At 41.7% G+C, this 16,805-nt stretch overlaps 1 protein-coding gene across 2 annotated transcripts in view; it reads left to right on the plus strand.

Moving 5' to 3' along the window:
- Positions 1–15,800, plus strand: part of oprm1 (opioid receptor, mu 1) — a 42,012-nt gene extending 26,212 nt beyond the window's left edge. For both annotated transcript variants that reach the window (XM_066679716.1, XM_066679717.1), the window contains exons 2-3: positions 6,015–6,385; positions 11,997–15,800. In XM_066679716.1, coding sequence (XP_066535813.1) covers positions 6,015–6,385; positions 11,997–12,535 — 910 coding nt within the window. In that variant the 3' untranslated portion in view covers positions 12,536–15,800. The remainder of the gene's footprint in view (positions 1–6,014; positions 6,386–11,996) is intronic.
- Positions 15,801–16,805: the final 1,005 nt, after the last annotated feature.

Below are 16,805 nucleotides of genomic sequence, written 5' to 3' on the forward strand. Positions count from 1 at the left end.
ACTGGAGGCCACTTAAAACCTCATTTTAGTTTGTCTGGACAGAACTGCTCTTGGGAAGCCGTGACTGACTGACTTGATTACGGGGAAACGTTCCAGATGAAGCAGAACTGATGCACGATCGTTTCTTTTCATTTAACGCTGAAAAGTTTCGTCTCATTTGAAAAACACCCCGCACGCCACTCTTGATAAATGACTGCGGCGCTGATGTACGATGAAGCCGGTGGGGGAGAGACAGGCGCGCTTTACCACTGTTTCATGCCTCGTTCTTAGAATTAGTTCATCATTAGCTGAGAAGGGGGAAGCAAATTTTGAAGACATGGGGAAAGTGACTGGATCCGATGGGGAGTGACGGCTATTTCTGCGCTTGTCTGCACACGATGGATAACGTCCTGTAAAATGGCCACTCATCCATGCTTAATTTTCTTCTTCATGTGATTTTAGATTTCATTCGGTGCTACATTGAATATCTGAATATAACGTTTGTAATAAACCATACTCAGGTCTGTTAATGTGAACCCAAAAGGGAACCCCCATTCAATTTTATGTAATGTACACAATAGGGCTAATTTTCCTCATGATGTTGGCTGGTATTACGCCTCTTTTCCACTGCATGGTACCTACTGGACTCGACTAGGCTCTACTTTGATTTTTTGGCTTTTCCAGTAGTTTGGTGCCTGGACTGGGTACTCTTTTAGCTCCTGCTCTCTAGAGTAAAGACTAAATCATGACGTGTAAACATTGCAGAGCACTGATTGGTCAGACAGACTCTCATGAAGAAATGTGGACATCCAGCACAAACTGACAGTTTGTACAATCGCAAAGCTATTGTAGAGATCGCATTTGTCCCACTCCGAATCTTTAAGCTGTGGGGCTGGAAGGTGCTACGAGGTTTGGAAAAGTTCCACTACTATCTGAACTCATGCCTGTTCAGTCCAATTAAACAAAAATAACACAAATACATGAGGAATAAAAATACTTAACATTATTACTGCCATTGTTGTGGTTTCCAAAGTGGTTTCCACAGTTTTGCGACGTCACATTTTGGTGGGGAGCTGAGTAGAGTTGAGTAATGTAGGTACCATGCAGGAGAAAAGCACACGTAGTGTGGGTTCAGCTGGAACAATGGATAAACACAACAGTTTTTGAAACTACTTTGGATCACTGCTGGACTAAGATCACAAACATCTAGCCAACAGTGTCCTGTGGGCATTGTTCTTTGACCATTGATGAAGGACAGGTGAGCTACTGTCCCTGACTTTACATCTACAAGGTGGACCAATGAGGTAGGTGTGTCAAACAAAATTGACAGTGACAGTTTAAAAACTCTAGCAGCACTGATGTGTCTGATCCACTCATACAAATGCAACTCACACTAACACAACTACATCATGTCAGTGTCACTGCAGTGCTGAGAATGATCCAACACCCAAATCTTACCTGCTCTGTGGTGGTCATGTAGTGTCTGAGTGTGGTGGGTTTGTAGTGTCCATTTAGAGGGGTCTGAGATCATTTGATGTCAGCATGCTTCAGTGGAGAGTCCACTTGAAACACTGACAAGTGTTGGAACGCTGTGAGCTTCCTCTGAGGCTGTTGAGTGTTCGTACTCATCAGAGGCCTGAGCAGTGATGTGATGACTTCCCAGGCTGGGCTCTGAATTGTAAGACTGTAGTTATGTGAACCTGACAGGAGACATGAATCTTTGATCTTTGAGAAGAATCGTGGCACTATTCCATTAACTTCTACAGCCTCAGGGAAGCTGTTTCATTCCTGTAGTGTAAGCGCTTTGCGAACAAATGTGCCTTATTTTCAGTGAACCGCTCTCCTGAAAAATGTGCAGCCTCGAGAAAAACGTACACTGTTCCTATTACTTCTCTGTGTTAACTCAGTTGTATTTATTTGAAGATCTGTAAAAATGCTTTTATGGCTCTGTAATTTAGTACTTTGTACTGAGACAAATAGCCATCAGAGCAATATATATGTGTTTCTGAATGTAAAGAGTCCAAAAGGAACTGGACAAACTATAATCACAGTTAAAAGGAAACCAATTCTCACTGATGAGCCCTTTCAACTTCATCATTAACACTGTGAATTTTCAGCCTTCTAAAGTGTGTATGTGTATGTGTGTGTGTGTGTGTGTGTGTTTAATAATCATATAAACAATTTCGAAACATTTTCTATCATGATATATTTTCATACTGAATTATTATCCAGTCCTATTCTAAAGAAACTAACAGAGGCAGAGAAGGTTTAAACCTTAATTCACTTACTCCACTGTTGTGCTGAGGCAGGAATGATATGGAACTAATACAGAATTCAATTAAGCTACAACTCAAATAGGAATGACACTCCCCGGGGTCTCCTCCCGAGGAGTCCAGGAGGCAGAGGTACCTGAACTTCTCCACTTGGGGCAGGAGCTCACTTCCAACCTGGAGAGAAAACACTCCACCTTTTTCAAACTGAATACCACAGTCAGATTTGAAGGTGCTGATTCACATCCCCGTGGGCTCCAAGCTAGAGGTCCCAGCTCGATGAAGCGAACAGGATTACATCATCTGCAAAAAGCAGACATAGGATCCTGAGAACACCAAACCAGATCACTTCTCACACCGTGGAATTAAGTAAAGTTCATTTTCTTATTAAAAGTAACTCTTTTTATGTTGTTTGAATTCAGTCACTATTTACTGTATTCATTAATTCACAAATTTAAAGTCCAAGAGAAAATCGCTGTCCACAATAATATCAGTCATGCATATAAAAGAATGTCAAGTACATGTGGAAGTTTAACAATTTGCAGTTAGTTATGCAAGTAACATAAAAGCAAGACTTTAAAGAAGATGAAAAATAATATTCCACAAATTCAATATAAATTCTTCAAATATATCAGCCTTTTAACTGGTGCAGGATCCTTTCGTTTCAGTTAAAAGTCTCTCATCTGCAGAACTGTTTTTTATAATTATTTTTCTATCTTTGCTGACACTCTTTGCAGCATCACGGTTTAACCCTCCAGAGGCCATTTTATGTTCATATTGACATCCGCCTGAATAAATCCGCTGTTTTAGAATTGCCAATACATTTTCAATAGGTGAAGGGTGAAGAATCAGGCCACATCATAATCACGTCACCAACAAACCCCGTTTTTCTTGAACCACTGATGAGTATAGTGGGAAATATGAGGTTGTCTTGCATCAACATGAGTTTTGTCATTACTCTTTATTGCTGACGATACCAGCCCAGAACATAACTCCACAAACTTGTTGATGACGAAGATGCGCTGGGGCCCAGCCACTAACTTATCTGTCTGTTTCATCTAAGGGTACACAGCCTTCGTCAGTAAATGTTAACTTTGAGTGAGTCTTTGTGGAGCTTTTGTTTTCGATCGTTTTATCCTCATGTTTCTGTTTTATATTAATGTTTTCATCCTGGATACATTTACTATGTCATTTATAGCATATACATTCATTCATTATCTGTAACCCTTATCCAGTTCAGGGTCGCGGTGGGTCCAGAGCCTACCTGGAATCATTGGGCGCAAGGCAGGAATACACCCTGGAGGGGGCGCAGTCCTTCACAGGGAAACACACACACACACACATTCACTCACACCTACGGACACTTTCGAGTCGTCAATCCACCTACCAACGTGTGTTTTTGGACTGTGGGAGGAAACCGGAGCAGGAAGAACACACCACCTCCTCACGGACAGTCACCCGGAGGAAACCCACGCGAACACAGGGAGAACACACCAACTCCTCACGGACAGTCACCCAGAGGAAACCCACGCGAACACAGGGAGAACACACCAACTCCTCACAGACAGTCACCCGGAGGAAACCCACACAGACACAGGGAGAACACACCAACTCCTCACAGACAGTCACCCGGAGGAAACCCACACAGACACAGGGAGAACACACCACACTCCTCACAGACAGTCACCCGGAGCGGGACTCGAACCCACAACCTCCAGGTCCCTGGAGCTGTGTGACTGCGACACTAACCTGCTGTGCCACCGTGCAGCCCCATAGCATATACAGTACCAGTCAAATGTTTGGACACGCCCACTCAGGGAGGGTTTCCTTTGTTTTGGGCCATTTTCCACATGTTGTGAGTGTACAGTACCAGTCAAAAGTTTGGACATCTTCTCATTCAATGGTTTATCTTTGTTTTTTATTATCTTCTACATTGTAAATGAATACGGAAAACATAAAAACTATGAAGGAACACATATGGAATTATGTAGTAAACAAAAAAAAATTTTAAACAAACTAGAATGTGTTTTATACTTTAGATTCTTCAACTTTTGCGTTGATGACAGCTTTGCACACTCTCTGCGTTCTCTCAATCAGCTTCATGAGGTCGTCACCTGGAACGGTTTTCAGTGAACAGCTGTGGCCTCGTCAGGAGTTAATTTGTAGAACTGCTCACCTTCTGCAAAGTTAGGGCTGGTACACAGCTCTATACAGTCAATAGCCCTATTCCACCAATGACTAATGACGAGATGTGTCCAAACTTTTGACTGGAACTGTATATACTGCTGTAAGATCTTATTTTCTTAATAATTTTGAATACCAACAACTACTGTGAGATTAATTTATTAATATGGAAAAGGATATATTAAGTTAGACAAAAATTACATGGATGAATAATAATTCAGAAAGGCCTGTCTGCAGTGGTGCCAGATGACTTACAAACAGCAGGCTGGATCATCAACACAGACCACTGCCAGGTTGAGTATTAAAGCCTAACCTTCTGCGGGAGAGTGCTCATTAACATTCAGCATCAGGATCACTGCTGAGCGTAATAAACGCTGCAAGCACAATATGGAAATATACGCTGATAAATAACAGATGGCCGGTTTAATGGACATAGTCATGTGAGCTGGTTAGTGGTCCTCCAGAGTAAACCATACTGTGGCTATTGGTGATGGCCCAGTACTTTCAAATTCATCTGCAATTTACCATGACGACTTGAATCTCTGCCTCACTATTAGACAATGCCAAAGCACCTGAGCATCAGATCATGCACATCCATGAAAGTTAAGCTCGTCCGAGCCTGGCTTGGCTTGAAATGGTGGTGTTGAAGCCTTTGGTTTGTGTGGATCCCAATGCATAGGTGCAGTGCCAGGGACACTGTCCTAAACAAATGGCACTATTCCAGATCCTGATTCTTTGAGGCTTGTCCTGTTAAAACATCCTCTGTGGTTGGCCACTTCTGGCTTCATGATCATCCTCATCTTCAGCTAACCGACACAGCCATTGTCTCACATCTCCTCTCTACCTAATTATATATTAATGCGTTTAATATACTAATTAACTATATATCCCACAAAGCACTGCAAATTGTTTTGATCAATCACTTTCACCACAGTTCCCAGTTTTCGGGCAGCTTTTTCGATCATTTATTTATCACTAGTGACGTGTATGTAGGCATTTCTTTATTTCGTTTTTATATTATTTTTATGATTATATAATAAATGTAGCTTTTGTGCAGTCTACATTGGTCAAATATAACGGGTAAAAATCTACATTCCTATGACAATTATGAATAGGACTTTTACTCCTGAAACCAGACTGTTCGGTTTTGTTTACACCCAATGTAGGCGGTGTTGGATATGTATGGATTTGGAGTTGGTCTGACTCCACCCAATGGATTTCTCTTTTTTCAGTGAGGCATACGTGGCCCCAAAAATGCAACGTGCTTTGATGTGGACACCAATTTGCCCTGAATTTTCAGATGGTGCTCAATCATTCTAGAAGAACCTGAGAGTTCCAGTGCTCCACGGTCCTTGGACCTTGGGCATGATAGCCTTATGCTTATAAGAGCACTTCCTGTTTTGTTTTTTTTTCTGTGGAGATTATATAAGCAATATGTGTAGCCTTGAACATCTGTGTCCACTAATTATAAGGGCTGCCCATAAATGTTTGGACATGTAGCATGAATGGTTTTTGTTATTGTGGTTCTACGTGTAAATATTAATGCCTTGTCTCTGTCTGCTTCTGCTTCTCTCCATGCAGATACACCAAAATGAAAACCGCCACCAACATTTACATCTTTAACCTTGCGCTGGCTGATGCCTTGGCTACGAGTACCCTACCTTTCCAAAGTGTCAACTACCTGATGGGCACCTGGCCTTTCGGAGATGTGTTGTGCAAGATAGTGATGTCCATTGATTATTACAACATGTTCACAAGCATCTTTACCTTGACCACGATGAGTGTTGACCGCTACATCGCTGTGTGCCATCCGGTCAAGGCTCTGGACTTCAGGACCCCCCGCAATGCCAAGATCGTAAACGTCTGTAACTGGATTCTGTCATCGTCTATCGGCCTGCCCGTCATGATCATGGCATCTACTACAATGACGAGGCTGGACAACCAAAACAACTGTAGGTTCACAACATACTTATCTTCATCTGTAATCTGTACATCTTCAAGTATACTTTCAGTTAGCTGTTTATTCATTAATATTTATACTTACAGAAGTGTATGGAAAAGTAAATATAAATGTACTTAGTCTTTTGATATCTTGTTATCTTGCTCAAAAAAAATACAGATTCTTCCCACATTGGTAGGTGGATTGGTGACTTGAAAGTGTTCCTAAGTGTGAATGTGTGTGTGCGTGAGTGAATGTGTGAGTGTGTGAGTGAATGTGTGAGTGTGTGTCGCTATGTGAAGGACTGACGCCCCCTCCAGGGTGTGTTCCTGCCTTGCGCCCAGTGATTCCGTGTAAGCTCCAGACCCTAACCCTAACCCTGAAATGCATAAGCAGTTACAGACAATGAATGAAAGAATAAAGCCTACCCCTCACCATGACCCTAAACCTATCCCTAATTCTACACCTAACCAGTGATGGCTTAGTGACAGTAAACTAATTATGATTTATACCACAGTTAGTTCCGACCCCACAATTTGGCTGAGAAATGTTGTAAGAATTCCAGTACTGCATGATAATAGCACTCTGACAGAACCACGTCATGTATTACTCTGCCACATAAACGCATAACCTAGCAGAGATGCCACGGCTTATAAAACAGTAGGGGTTGCCTAATTGTCCTTGTGCAACAATGGGCATGTCAAACTAAATCTCATGAAAAAACCTGAAGGCAAAAGAGTAAAAGGCAATGTTTTGATCACAAAACACTATTTTTGTAATGTGTTTATGAAGCTCTAGTGTCAGTAAGCCACGGTAAGCTAGGCTTTCTCTCTCTCTGCTCATGGCAGAGCCACGTCATGTGGAGGTTGTTAGATGACAGAGAAAACTGAAAAGCATAGGTGGGTAATCTTGACATAATTTTGCTGTTTTTAATCACTTAAGGTGGAATGTCTCCAAATTCAGGAGATGGCTAACTGCATAAGTGCTACAAAATTAAACAACTTGAGTTAGAAATTATTTTCTGTGGTAATTCAAACAGTAAATAAAAACATACAGACAATTTAAACAACTGTTTTTTTTTCTTCAAACTCGCCATTCCACCTTAAAAGACGCAGATGTTCTGAACCTCTGAACAAACCAGTGAACAGAGTTTCCCCACCACTGTAGACATCCCTTTTAAGGAGCAGGGGACCCATTACCCCCTTCAGATTTGAAAACAGAAAAGGAATTTTGCAAGGAAATTAAAACAGGAAAATGCTCTTTTTAAAAATGTTAAAGAAATAATATATACACTGAGAATATACACAGTAAATAAAATATTATGTTTAACATTGAAAACATCATGTACATCTAAATATAAACAGGAGTCTAAAGAGATTCATGAGTTCTTTCAATGGATCATTTGACATGAATAAGAGAAACCTAAAGAAAAAGTGAACTGTGATTATGCAAGTAATGAAATTAAGTAGTAGATAAACATCCAATCTGATATTTTCCATCCTGCTGTCAAGAAACTCCCCTGTGTTACAGCCTTAGATCCAGTCTTGAGTGATTCCAGATGATGTTGTGAACAGTATACAGATCACTGCACAAATTCAAGTCAACCCAGTATCACAGCAAAGAGTGTAAAACACACAAGAGTGCAGCAAATAGCACCAGTGCATGGGAGCTCCTTTAGTGAACATACAATAACTTGGACCTACAAATTATCATGAAGCAATGGGTGGTGAATCCGGTAGTCTGTTTGTCTAGGGGAAGATGCATCTCAATTCTTGCTGGGAAAAACTGGGAGGGCTATAAACCCCTTGAAACAGATTTTTCAGGGGGACATTTTAAACCAACGCCCTGTGAATCACCCGGAAGATGGAGGACCAAAGAAAGCCACAAACATCAGTATTTTTTTCTTTAATAAACTATGATAACCACTCTATTAGCTTTAGTTTAATAGCTTCAATGCATTATTACCCTTTACTTCATAATAAGCATAAAACATTGCTAATAGATTTTTGATGTCTCTGAATTTACACTTCCACCTTTAATGGTGAAGTAATTACATTAAAACATACAGCAACATTTAAGTTGGAACTGGAAGTTTCAAACAAAGAGCAGCTGAATTCAGCTTCATATGACAGAGAGTTAGGAGTGGGTGATATTAAATGATTGTAGAATGCTTTTGAAGGTTTGATTTACCCTAACTTTATCTACATTAAAGTGCAGAAGCACCTCTCTGATATCACTGCAGACTTTGCGTTCTGATGATTACTGATGGTCAGGCCCTTGAAGGGTTGTCCCATTTCATAGGAGAAGATTTTACACACTGCATCCTTTAACTCAGTTTCGAAGGGGCAAGATAACACTTAAAAACTAGGGGTAGGGTTAAGGCAACAAACAACAAAGTTCAACAAAAGCTTGTAACAAACAACAAATTTTTAAATTTATATGTTGATAACTTTTGAGCCACAATAGATATTGCAAATCTGATTGTGGCGATCGATTTCTGAGACAATTCTGGTCATTTTGAAAATGCTATGACCACCTTCCCATTGGAAAACTTGAACCAATATGGCAGCTTTCAAGATGGCGACCATGTTATGGACGTAACCTAAAAGATAGGCCCCCTCACCAGTTACTTGCTGGGGTATTCAGACTTGTCATTTTCCCTTTCATTTCTGAAATAAAAGGGTGTCCTGTGACTTTTGACTCACCCTGTGTATATATAGACAGAGGAATGATAAATGCTGACAATTCAGTAGTCTATTAACATACTTTACATTAAGGTCTGTATTTACATGTAACTAAATAATGGTGTCTGAGCCAAAGTTTTGTTGTCATGTGCGATAGATGTATGTTTGGAGTTCATTGTTTATATTATGTATGATGGAATCAGTATGCCTCCAGTATGTATCCATGGAATCAGTATGCCTGTGACTTTGCAACTGGATTTATGTTTGTGATTCTTGGGTGTACTGTCACTTTAAGACCATGCAAGCTTCAAGCTTGGGCTTAAACAGTGTGTGGCTTTAAGAAGTCTGTGGGAAGATTTGGGCTTGAAGTAACCCAGATTTTTTACGCCAGGAAGAACTTAGCTTTGGATTTGTTTTTGAGTGAGACAGACAAACAGAAAGTTGATTTCGAGACATTCTATACACAAAGATATGCACAGAATGCTGTGGAAGTTATTCCTTAGACAAGTCCATTGATCAGCTCTCACCTCCTCTGTGCCTGGCAGTAAATACGAAATTTGCATATCTTGCTATCTTTCACATAGCCCACTCACTTTCAGCCAGTTAAATATGTGCTATCCACATATCCTATCCAAAATATTGGTAATACATGCAAATTAATACATGCAAACCTATGCCCTTGTCTAAGTGTACAAATTTTGTTTTAATAGGTAGCACTATGGTCTTTTAGTTGTTTATTTGTAGTATGTTTTAGATGTGATACCAGGCTGGGTTGTTCACACCTGGACACCCAAAACCATCAAAGAAGGATTCTTTGTGATCAATAGTGGTTTTTCTACAACATCACTACAACATCTGCGCTCAGCACTCCAGAAACTGCACTATGTAACTTTTGGATGAGGGTACTTACACTCTACAACTCTTGAGGGTCGGCATGGTGGTGCAGCAGGTAGTGTCGCAGTCACACAGCTCCAGGGACCTGGAGGTTGTGGGTTCGAGTCCTGCTCCGGGTGACTGTCTGTGAGGAGTTTGGTGTGTTCTCTCTGTGTTCGTGCGGGTTTACTCCAGGTGCTCCAGTTTCCTCCCACGGACCAAAAACACACATTGCTGTGAGAGCAAAAAAACGATACTAAATCGAGCAAGTCAGACTCAACGAGCGCACAGAATAGCGAAAATAGCAACTGCGAGAGCAGAAAAACAAGCACTGTACTCGCTTCCTATTGCTTCTCAGAAATCTGCTCGCTTCTCAGTTTTAACAGGAAATACGTCACGGTACAATACGCTACAATAATTGTTTAAAATTATTAAAATTGTTTTATATACAGTTTGTTACATAAAACAATAATATATTAAAAGTAAGTTTAGAATACACTCATAATGTCAGGAATCACGGTGGCGGACTGATGGAGACGGACGCACACGCTAAAACACAGTACTTTTAATTAAACAAGAGATAAAACAAAGCAAAGACAGGCAACTACGGAAACAACAAGATATAGGAAATGAAACGAGGAAACGACAGAGACAGACAGACCGGACTAAGCAACATGACAGCACGATAAAGGAAGCAAAACACTAAAGCACCAGACGGGGAGAAACAAACAAACCTACACAGGGAAAGCTAAACAGACAAACCTAGACATGGAGAGCGAAACAATACTAGGACTTGGAACGAGGAAACGACAGAGACAGACATACAGGACTAAGGAACAAGACACGGAAACACTGGAAGAGAAACAACAAGACTTGGAGGAAAGAAACGACATGACTTGGAATAGGAAACAAAACGAATGACCGATACAAGGAAATGACACAAGGGAACTTAAACACATTATACAGACGAGACACACCTGAAACAGATAACGAGGAGTACGGACAAGGAGGCAGAACAAAGGCGGGACAAGGCGGAGACATGGACAATAACAGACAGAGCCATGTGCTGAGAGAGCACATGGCGGGGAAAACAGACATGACAGGACGAGGGCGTGACACATAACACATCTTGATGAGGCACCTTGGGAAAACTAAACTGTTGTAATTACATTCACACTGTTGCAGGTTGGCACTTTTTTGTTATGTAATTATTATGTTAATATCTAAATTTTAATGTTCTTGTACAAACACTTGAGAAGGGCTTTTGATAATACATTTACATTTATCACAGCCCTAATTCCATTGCCTGTTTTTTCCATAGGCAAGGCTCACGTGGGCTTGCTTTATGATGTATTTAACATGAGAGAATTTTGTGTGCATGGATGTGAAAGTAGTGAGTGCTTGTGAACAGGGCAGTGAAACTGCTTTTATAGTGGGCAGCGCGCCCCAGGCTTTGCTTTTGAATCTTGTCCCAAAGCAGGCTGTGTGCCGAAATGAAGCTTCGGACTTCATTGGTCCCATGATCATTGTAGAATGAATCAAGCGCCGACACAGTGATTCGATGTAATGGGTGTCATTATTTTTTAACACATGCCTTGAAGCTTCAGATTCAAGTGTGCCATCACTAGGAAGCGGTTACCAGGATTTAAATCTGTGACGTATTCCCTGTTAAAACTGAGAAGCGAGCAGACTTTTGAGAAACAAGCGCAAATTTCAGCAGTGAGGAAAAACCTGGAACACACACTGAAAACAGTGAAAAAAGTGCAGAGCTACAGGAAGCGAGCACAGTGCTTGATCTCCATATGTGTGTGAATGTGTGAGTGTGTGTGTAGCCCTGAAAGACTGGCGCCCCCTCCAGGGTGTATTCCTGCCTTACGCACAGTGATTCCAGTTAGGCTCCAGACCCACTGTGACCCTGAATTGGAGAAGCAGTTTCAGACAATGACTGAATGAATGAATGAATGAACTCTAGGGAGAGTCCAGGAGCTAAACAAATTTGTACCTACAGTGTTCCTTTAAAGGAGGGGTTGTGTGATTAATCAATGTGTTGTGTTCTTCTTTCCGCAGCAATTGGCATCATTGACTGCAACCTGGTGTTCCCCCACCCTTCCTGGTACTGGGAGAACCTCCTGAAGATCTGTGTCTTCATCTTTGCCTTCATCATGCCCGTCCTCATCATCACCGTGTGCTACGGCCTGATGATCCTTCGTCTGAGGAGCGTCCGAATGCTCTCAGGCTCCAAGGAGAAAGACCGCAACCTGCGGCGCATCACCCGCATGGTCCTGGTGGTGGTGGCCGTCTTCATCGTCTGCTGGACGCCCATCCACATCTTCGTCATTATCAAGGCCCTGGTCAACATTCCCCACTCGCTCCTGCAGACCATCACCTGGCACTTCTGCATCGCTCTGGGCTACACCAACAGCTGCCTGAACCCCGTTCTCTACGCCTTCTTGGACGAGAACTTCAAGCGCTGCTTCCGCGAGTTCTGCGTGCCCAGTCCCTCTGTCTTGGACCTGCAAAACTCCATGCGTTCCACTCGAACCCGGAACCCCCAGCGCGAAGCCCACTCCAGTCCGACGGCGGATCGCATCAACCGGCAGGTATGACTAGCATTGGAGATGTCATCACTGGATTCCCGCTGCCAACCCAGTGTTGACATGAACTCTGAACTCACGCAGGTCACCACAGGACTCTGACCACTGTGGAGAAGACGCTAGCCAAACGTGGTCTGCCCGAGGACTTTCCAAGACCACGGTATGCCCTTCGGAAAAGTGCATATCACAATTAGGGACCTAGAGTGACTTTTTAATTGAAACCCAGTACAGTGAGACCACCCTTCATTTATTTAAAGGGTATGGATTATAGTTATACCCCTTTCCCACAATTATGAACAGCTCTGTGGTCTTAATGAATCACCCGTGACATGAGGTATTGCTCAAAATACCACAGGGATCAAACACCACAGTAGCGTTCCAACCTTCCTCCAGAAGTCACATAGTGCAGTTTCTGCAGTGCTGAGCCTGGAGTAGCAACTACATAGGCTCTAGTCTCACTTTTACATGTCAGTGAAACATAGTGTAATATATTGAAAATATTCAGATGATTCAAATGTTCAGATTGTGCTTAACTCACTCATATTGCCCAACATCACAGTGAACATGCATCTAAACAAACCCGAAAGGAGTGGAGCCATGCAAGTACAGTGGCAATTGAGTCACAATTGCCTCCCCAGGTCCCCAAATTCCAGAGTTGATATTTACTTTCACTGAGGGAACTATTACTGCAAATGGTTATGGTTATATATGGTTCATCTCTCCCATACCACCCCCCAGCCCAAAAAAAGAAAAAAGAACAAAAAAGCAGACAAGAAGACACCAGCACCTGTTGGGCGTCAGGGTGAGTTAGAACAAGCATTTGCTTCCTCCATGACATGTGATGTCAACCACCACGTTCTTTTCATACTGCCTCTAATGCAACTCAACTGACAGACCAACACGTCTGAGAAGAGGACTGGCATCCCACCCTCCAAGAGACTTAAGCTATAAGACTTCATAGAACCGAATGGCTAAGGAATCATTAGGGATCAAACCAGCGATCTTCCGAAGAACGAGGAGAGAACTTTGGCATTTCTCTTGTTTATGTGAGTGGATTTAGATCTTAGATATAATTGCACCAGAAATATACATGTATAAACAATAAATTGACTAATGACAGCTTTTCTGAAAAGTTTATAAAGGAAGGGTGGTCTCTGACTTTTGCACGGTACTGTATATACCACACAGCATATTTATTCAACTTGATCACCTCTGGTTATCTTGTTGTGTATTCTGATCTCTACTGATGTACTACAGACTTCCTTGGATTTTGATAGTGAATAGCTCACCCTTCTACAACACTGATATCACAGATAGAACCGTGTGGCATGTCGTCTGTTTATTGTATTGTTTAAAGCTTTATAAGCCCTTATAGGCTGTATGATAAAGGCTGTAATTCTGCTTTTCCATTTTCTCAGACTGTTTTAGATGTCTACAGTTGGACTAGGAGGGAGGAAAATATTTAATTTAGACACTAAATATCTGTATTAAATATTTATTGTGAATAATCTTTTTATAAAACCAATCCAGTGCTTTATATTTGCCAAAATGTGCCATAAAAAAAGCTGAATTATTGTCATGGGGGACTACGGGCATGCTTGCGCTAGCACAGATCCAGCCCCCCAGACTCTGAGGAACTCTCAAACTCAAAAGAGACCCTTCTGATGAGGGGAAACTCCAATGTGGTGGAACAGGTTGGCCTTGCCCTTAAGCAAGGGAGTGCCTTGCATCCAGCAGAACCTAAAATGGAGGAAAAGGTTGGCCTTGTCTTTAAGCATGGGAGTGCCTTGCACCCTATAGATCCCCAAACCGTAAGAACAGGTTGGCCTTGCCTTTAAACGAGGGAGTGATTTGCACCCTACAGAATTTAAAGCCAGAAGAACGGGTTGGCCTTGCCCTTAAGCAAGGGATTGCCTTGCACCCTGCAGAATCTGAAACCAGAGGAACAGGTTGGTCTTGCCCTTAAGCAAGGGATTGCCTTGCACCCTATAGATCCCCAAACCAGAAGAACAGGTTGGCCTTGCCTGTAAATAAGTGAGTGCTTTGCATCCTATAGATCCCCAAACCAGAAGAACAGGTTGGCCTTGCCTTTAAGCGAGGGAGTGCCTTGCATCCTATAGATCCCCAAACCAGAAGAACGGGTTGGCCTTGCCTTTAAGCAAGGGAGTGCCTTGTATCCTATAGATCCCCAAACTAGAAGAACAGGTGGGCCTTGCCTTTAAGCGAGGGAGTGCCTTGCATCCTATAGATCCCCAAACTAGAAGAACAGGTGGGCCTTGCCTTTAAGCAAGGGAGTGTTTTGCACACTATAGATCCCCAAACCAGACAAACAGGTTGGCCTTGCCCTTAAGCGAGGGAGTGATTTGCACCTTACAGAACCCCAAACCAGAAGAACGGGTTGGCCTTGCCTTTAAGTAAGGGATTGCCTTGAATCATACAGAACCCAAAACTGAAGGGGCAGGTTGGCCTTGCCCTTAAGAGGTGGAGTGCCTTGCATACTATGGAACCCAAAAGCAACATCTCCAGATCTGTATTGAACCAATTTTGTTCACTTGGTAGAGCATTACTCGGTGATACCCGGGTGTGAGGAATTCCCTCGTTTAAGGGCAAGGCAACCCTTTCCTCCTAGTTTGAGTTTCCCTTGATAGAGAGAACGCTTTTGTGTTTCAGAGCTTCAGGGCTGGCTCAGTAGTAGCACAAGCAGAGCAGTGGCCTCCCCTGTGACTGTTAAATGGTGTACAAAGCATTATTTTTTTCTGCCAGTCTACTAAGAATTGTAAAGTTGTTCAGTGTTTTGTTGGGTTCTATGAAGTTATTATTATTATTATTTTTGCAAATGTACTGTTGATATTTTCAGACTCAGCTCTTTATGTTCTGTGCTTGTGTTTTCTGGCAGCAGTAGCAGAACTCAGATCTGAATATATGTCAGCAATTTGTTGTTTCAAATGACACAAACTGTTCCTTTGAGAATAAAAGCAAAAAAAAAACACTTTTTTTGCTACTGTGCATAGCTTCCATGCTTCAGTGGTAACAAAATGATGTATTGTGCTTGCTAATGCTAATCTATTACTCATCTGTACATTGAAATGTGATCGATGTGCGTATCAATCAAATTGAAGACACACTGACAGAAGGAAAACTTTTTATGTTATGAACTGTCTGCTGGAACCTGCATGATGCCATTTTCTTCTACCCGAGGAACAGGCTGTTCTTCATTCAAGATAAGAAAAATGCTCTTTAAACAGAAATGATTATTGATTTTTTTTTCTATATTCAGTATGACAATAAATGATTTGCTGTGAAACATACTGAATGTATTTGCTTTACTGCATAGTCACGGAAACCATTATTATAACACCAGCACTGCTTTATATCATAGTTATTAACCTTCTATAAACATAATAACATGTAATAACAGATTGCCCCTGCTATAATGGGTTATCATTACAGACTTTGTCCTGTGAATTTATTCATTCATATTTCTTACTTCTACAGTTTGCAGTAATAGCATCATGACCTTATAATACTCACTGTAGAAAATCTGACAGTGCATCAGAGTACAACATGAAATTTACTTTTACACGGTAATAACTTGGTAGCCTGTAAAGCTAAAATTCTGGGCACTATGCATTAATTATTTTATTACATTTTTATAAACACTGGTACAGATTACTGCAGACAGACCAGATTTGTTACATCAACAGTCAAATGCCCTTGCTATCTAGCACTGTGAACAGAGATGGGGATAGCAGGGGCCATCCCAACCCCCCCAGAATGAGGCCAACTATGATGGCTTTGGATGGCTAAGGCATCACCAGGATGGAACCAGCTGCCTCCAAGGGATAAGACTGATGCTTAGACCTCTGCACCAAATAAGAGCCCCCAAAACAGTTTTACACGAGATGGCAACCTTGTTTTTATAAACAATAAACAAATAAACAATGATTCCCTTAACCCTGCTGCAATCTGTCCTCAAGGACAATCTGTATTTAATATTCCTATCAATTACATAACTGTACTATACAGGGTTCATTTCCTTTTGGTCGTTACACTATAAGTTTATGCAGATAAAACCACACTGCTGAGATGAAATAGCTTTTTTTCTGCATAAGCCTTCTGCTCTGTATTGTATATTCCTGCAGGGACCATAGTCCCTTTTTCATAATTGCACACCGTTCTGTTGTATGGAATCCTTGCAACTCTGTTATTTACACAGCTCCAGGATTCATGTTCTGCTTGGGTTTGTGAGCTCGGGTCTGTTCAGCCTCATAATTGCATGCTT

This window comes from Hoplias malabaricus, chromosome 8 (assembly GCF_029633855.1).
Source record: "Hoplias malabaricus isolate fHopMal1 chromosome 8, fHopMal1.hap1, whole genome shotgun sequence".
NCBI lineage: Eukaryota > Metazoa > Chordata > Actinopteri > Characiformes > Erythrinidae > Hoplias > Hoplias malabaricus.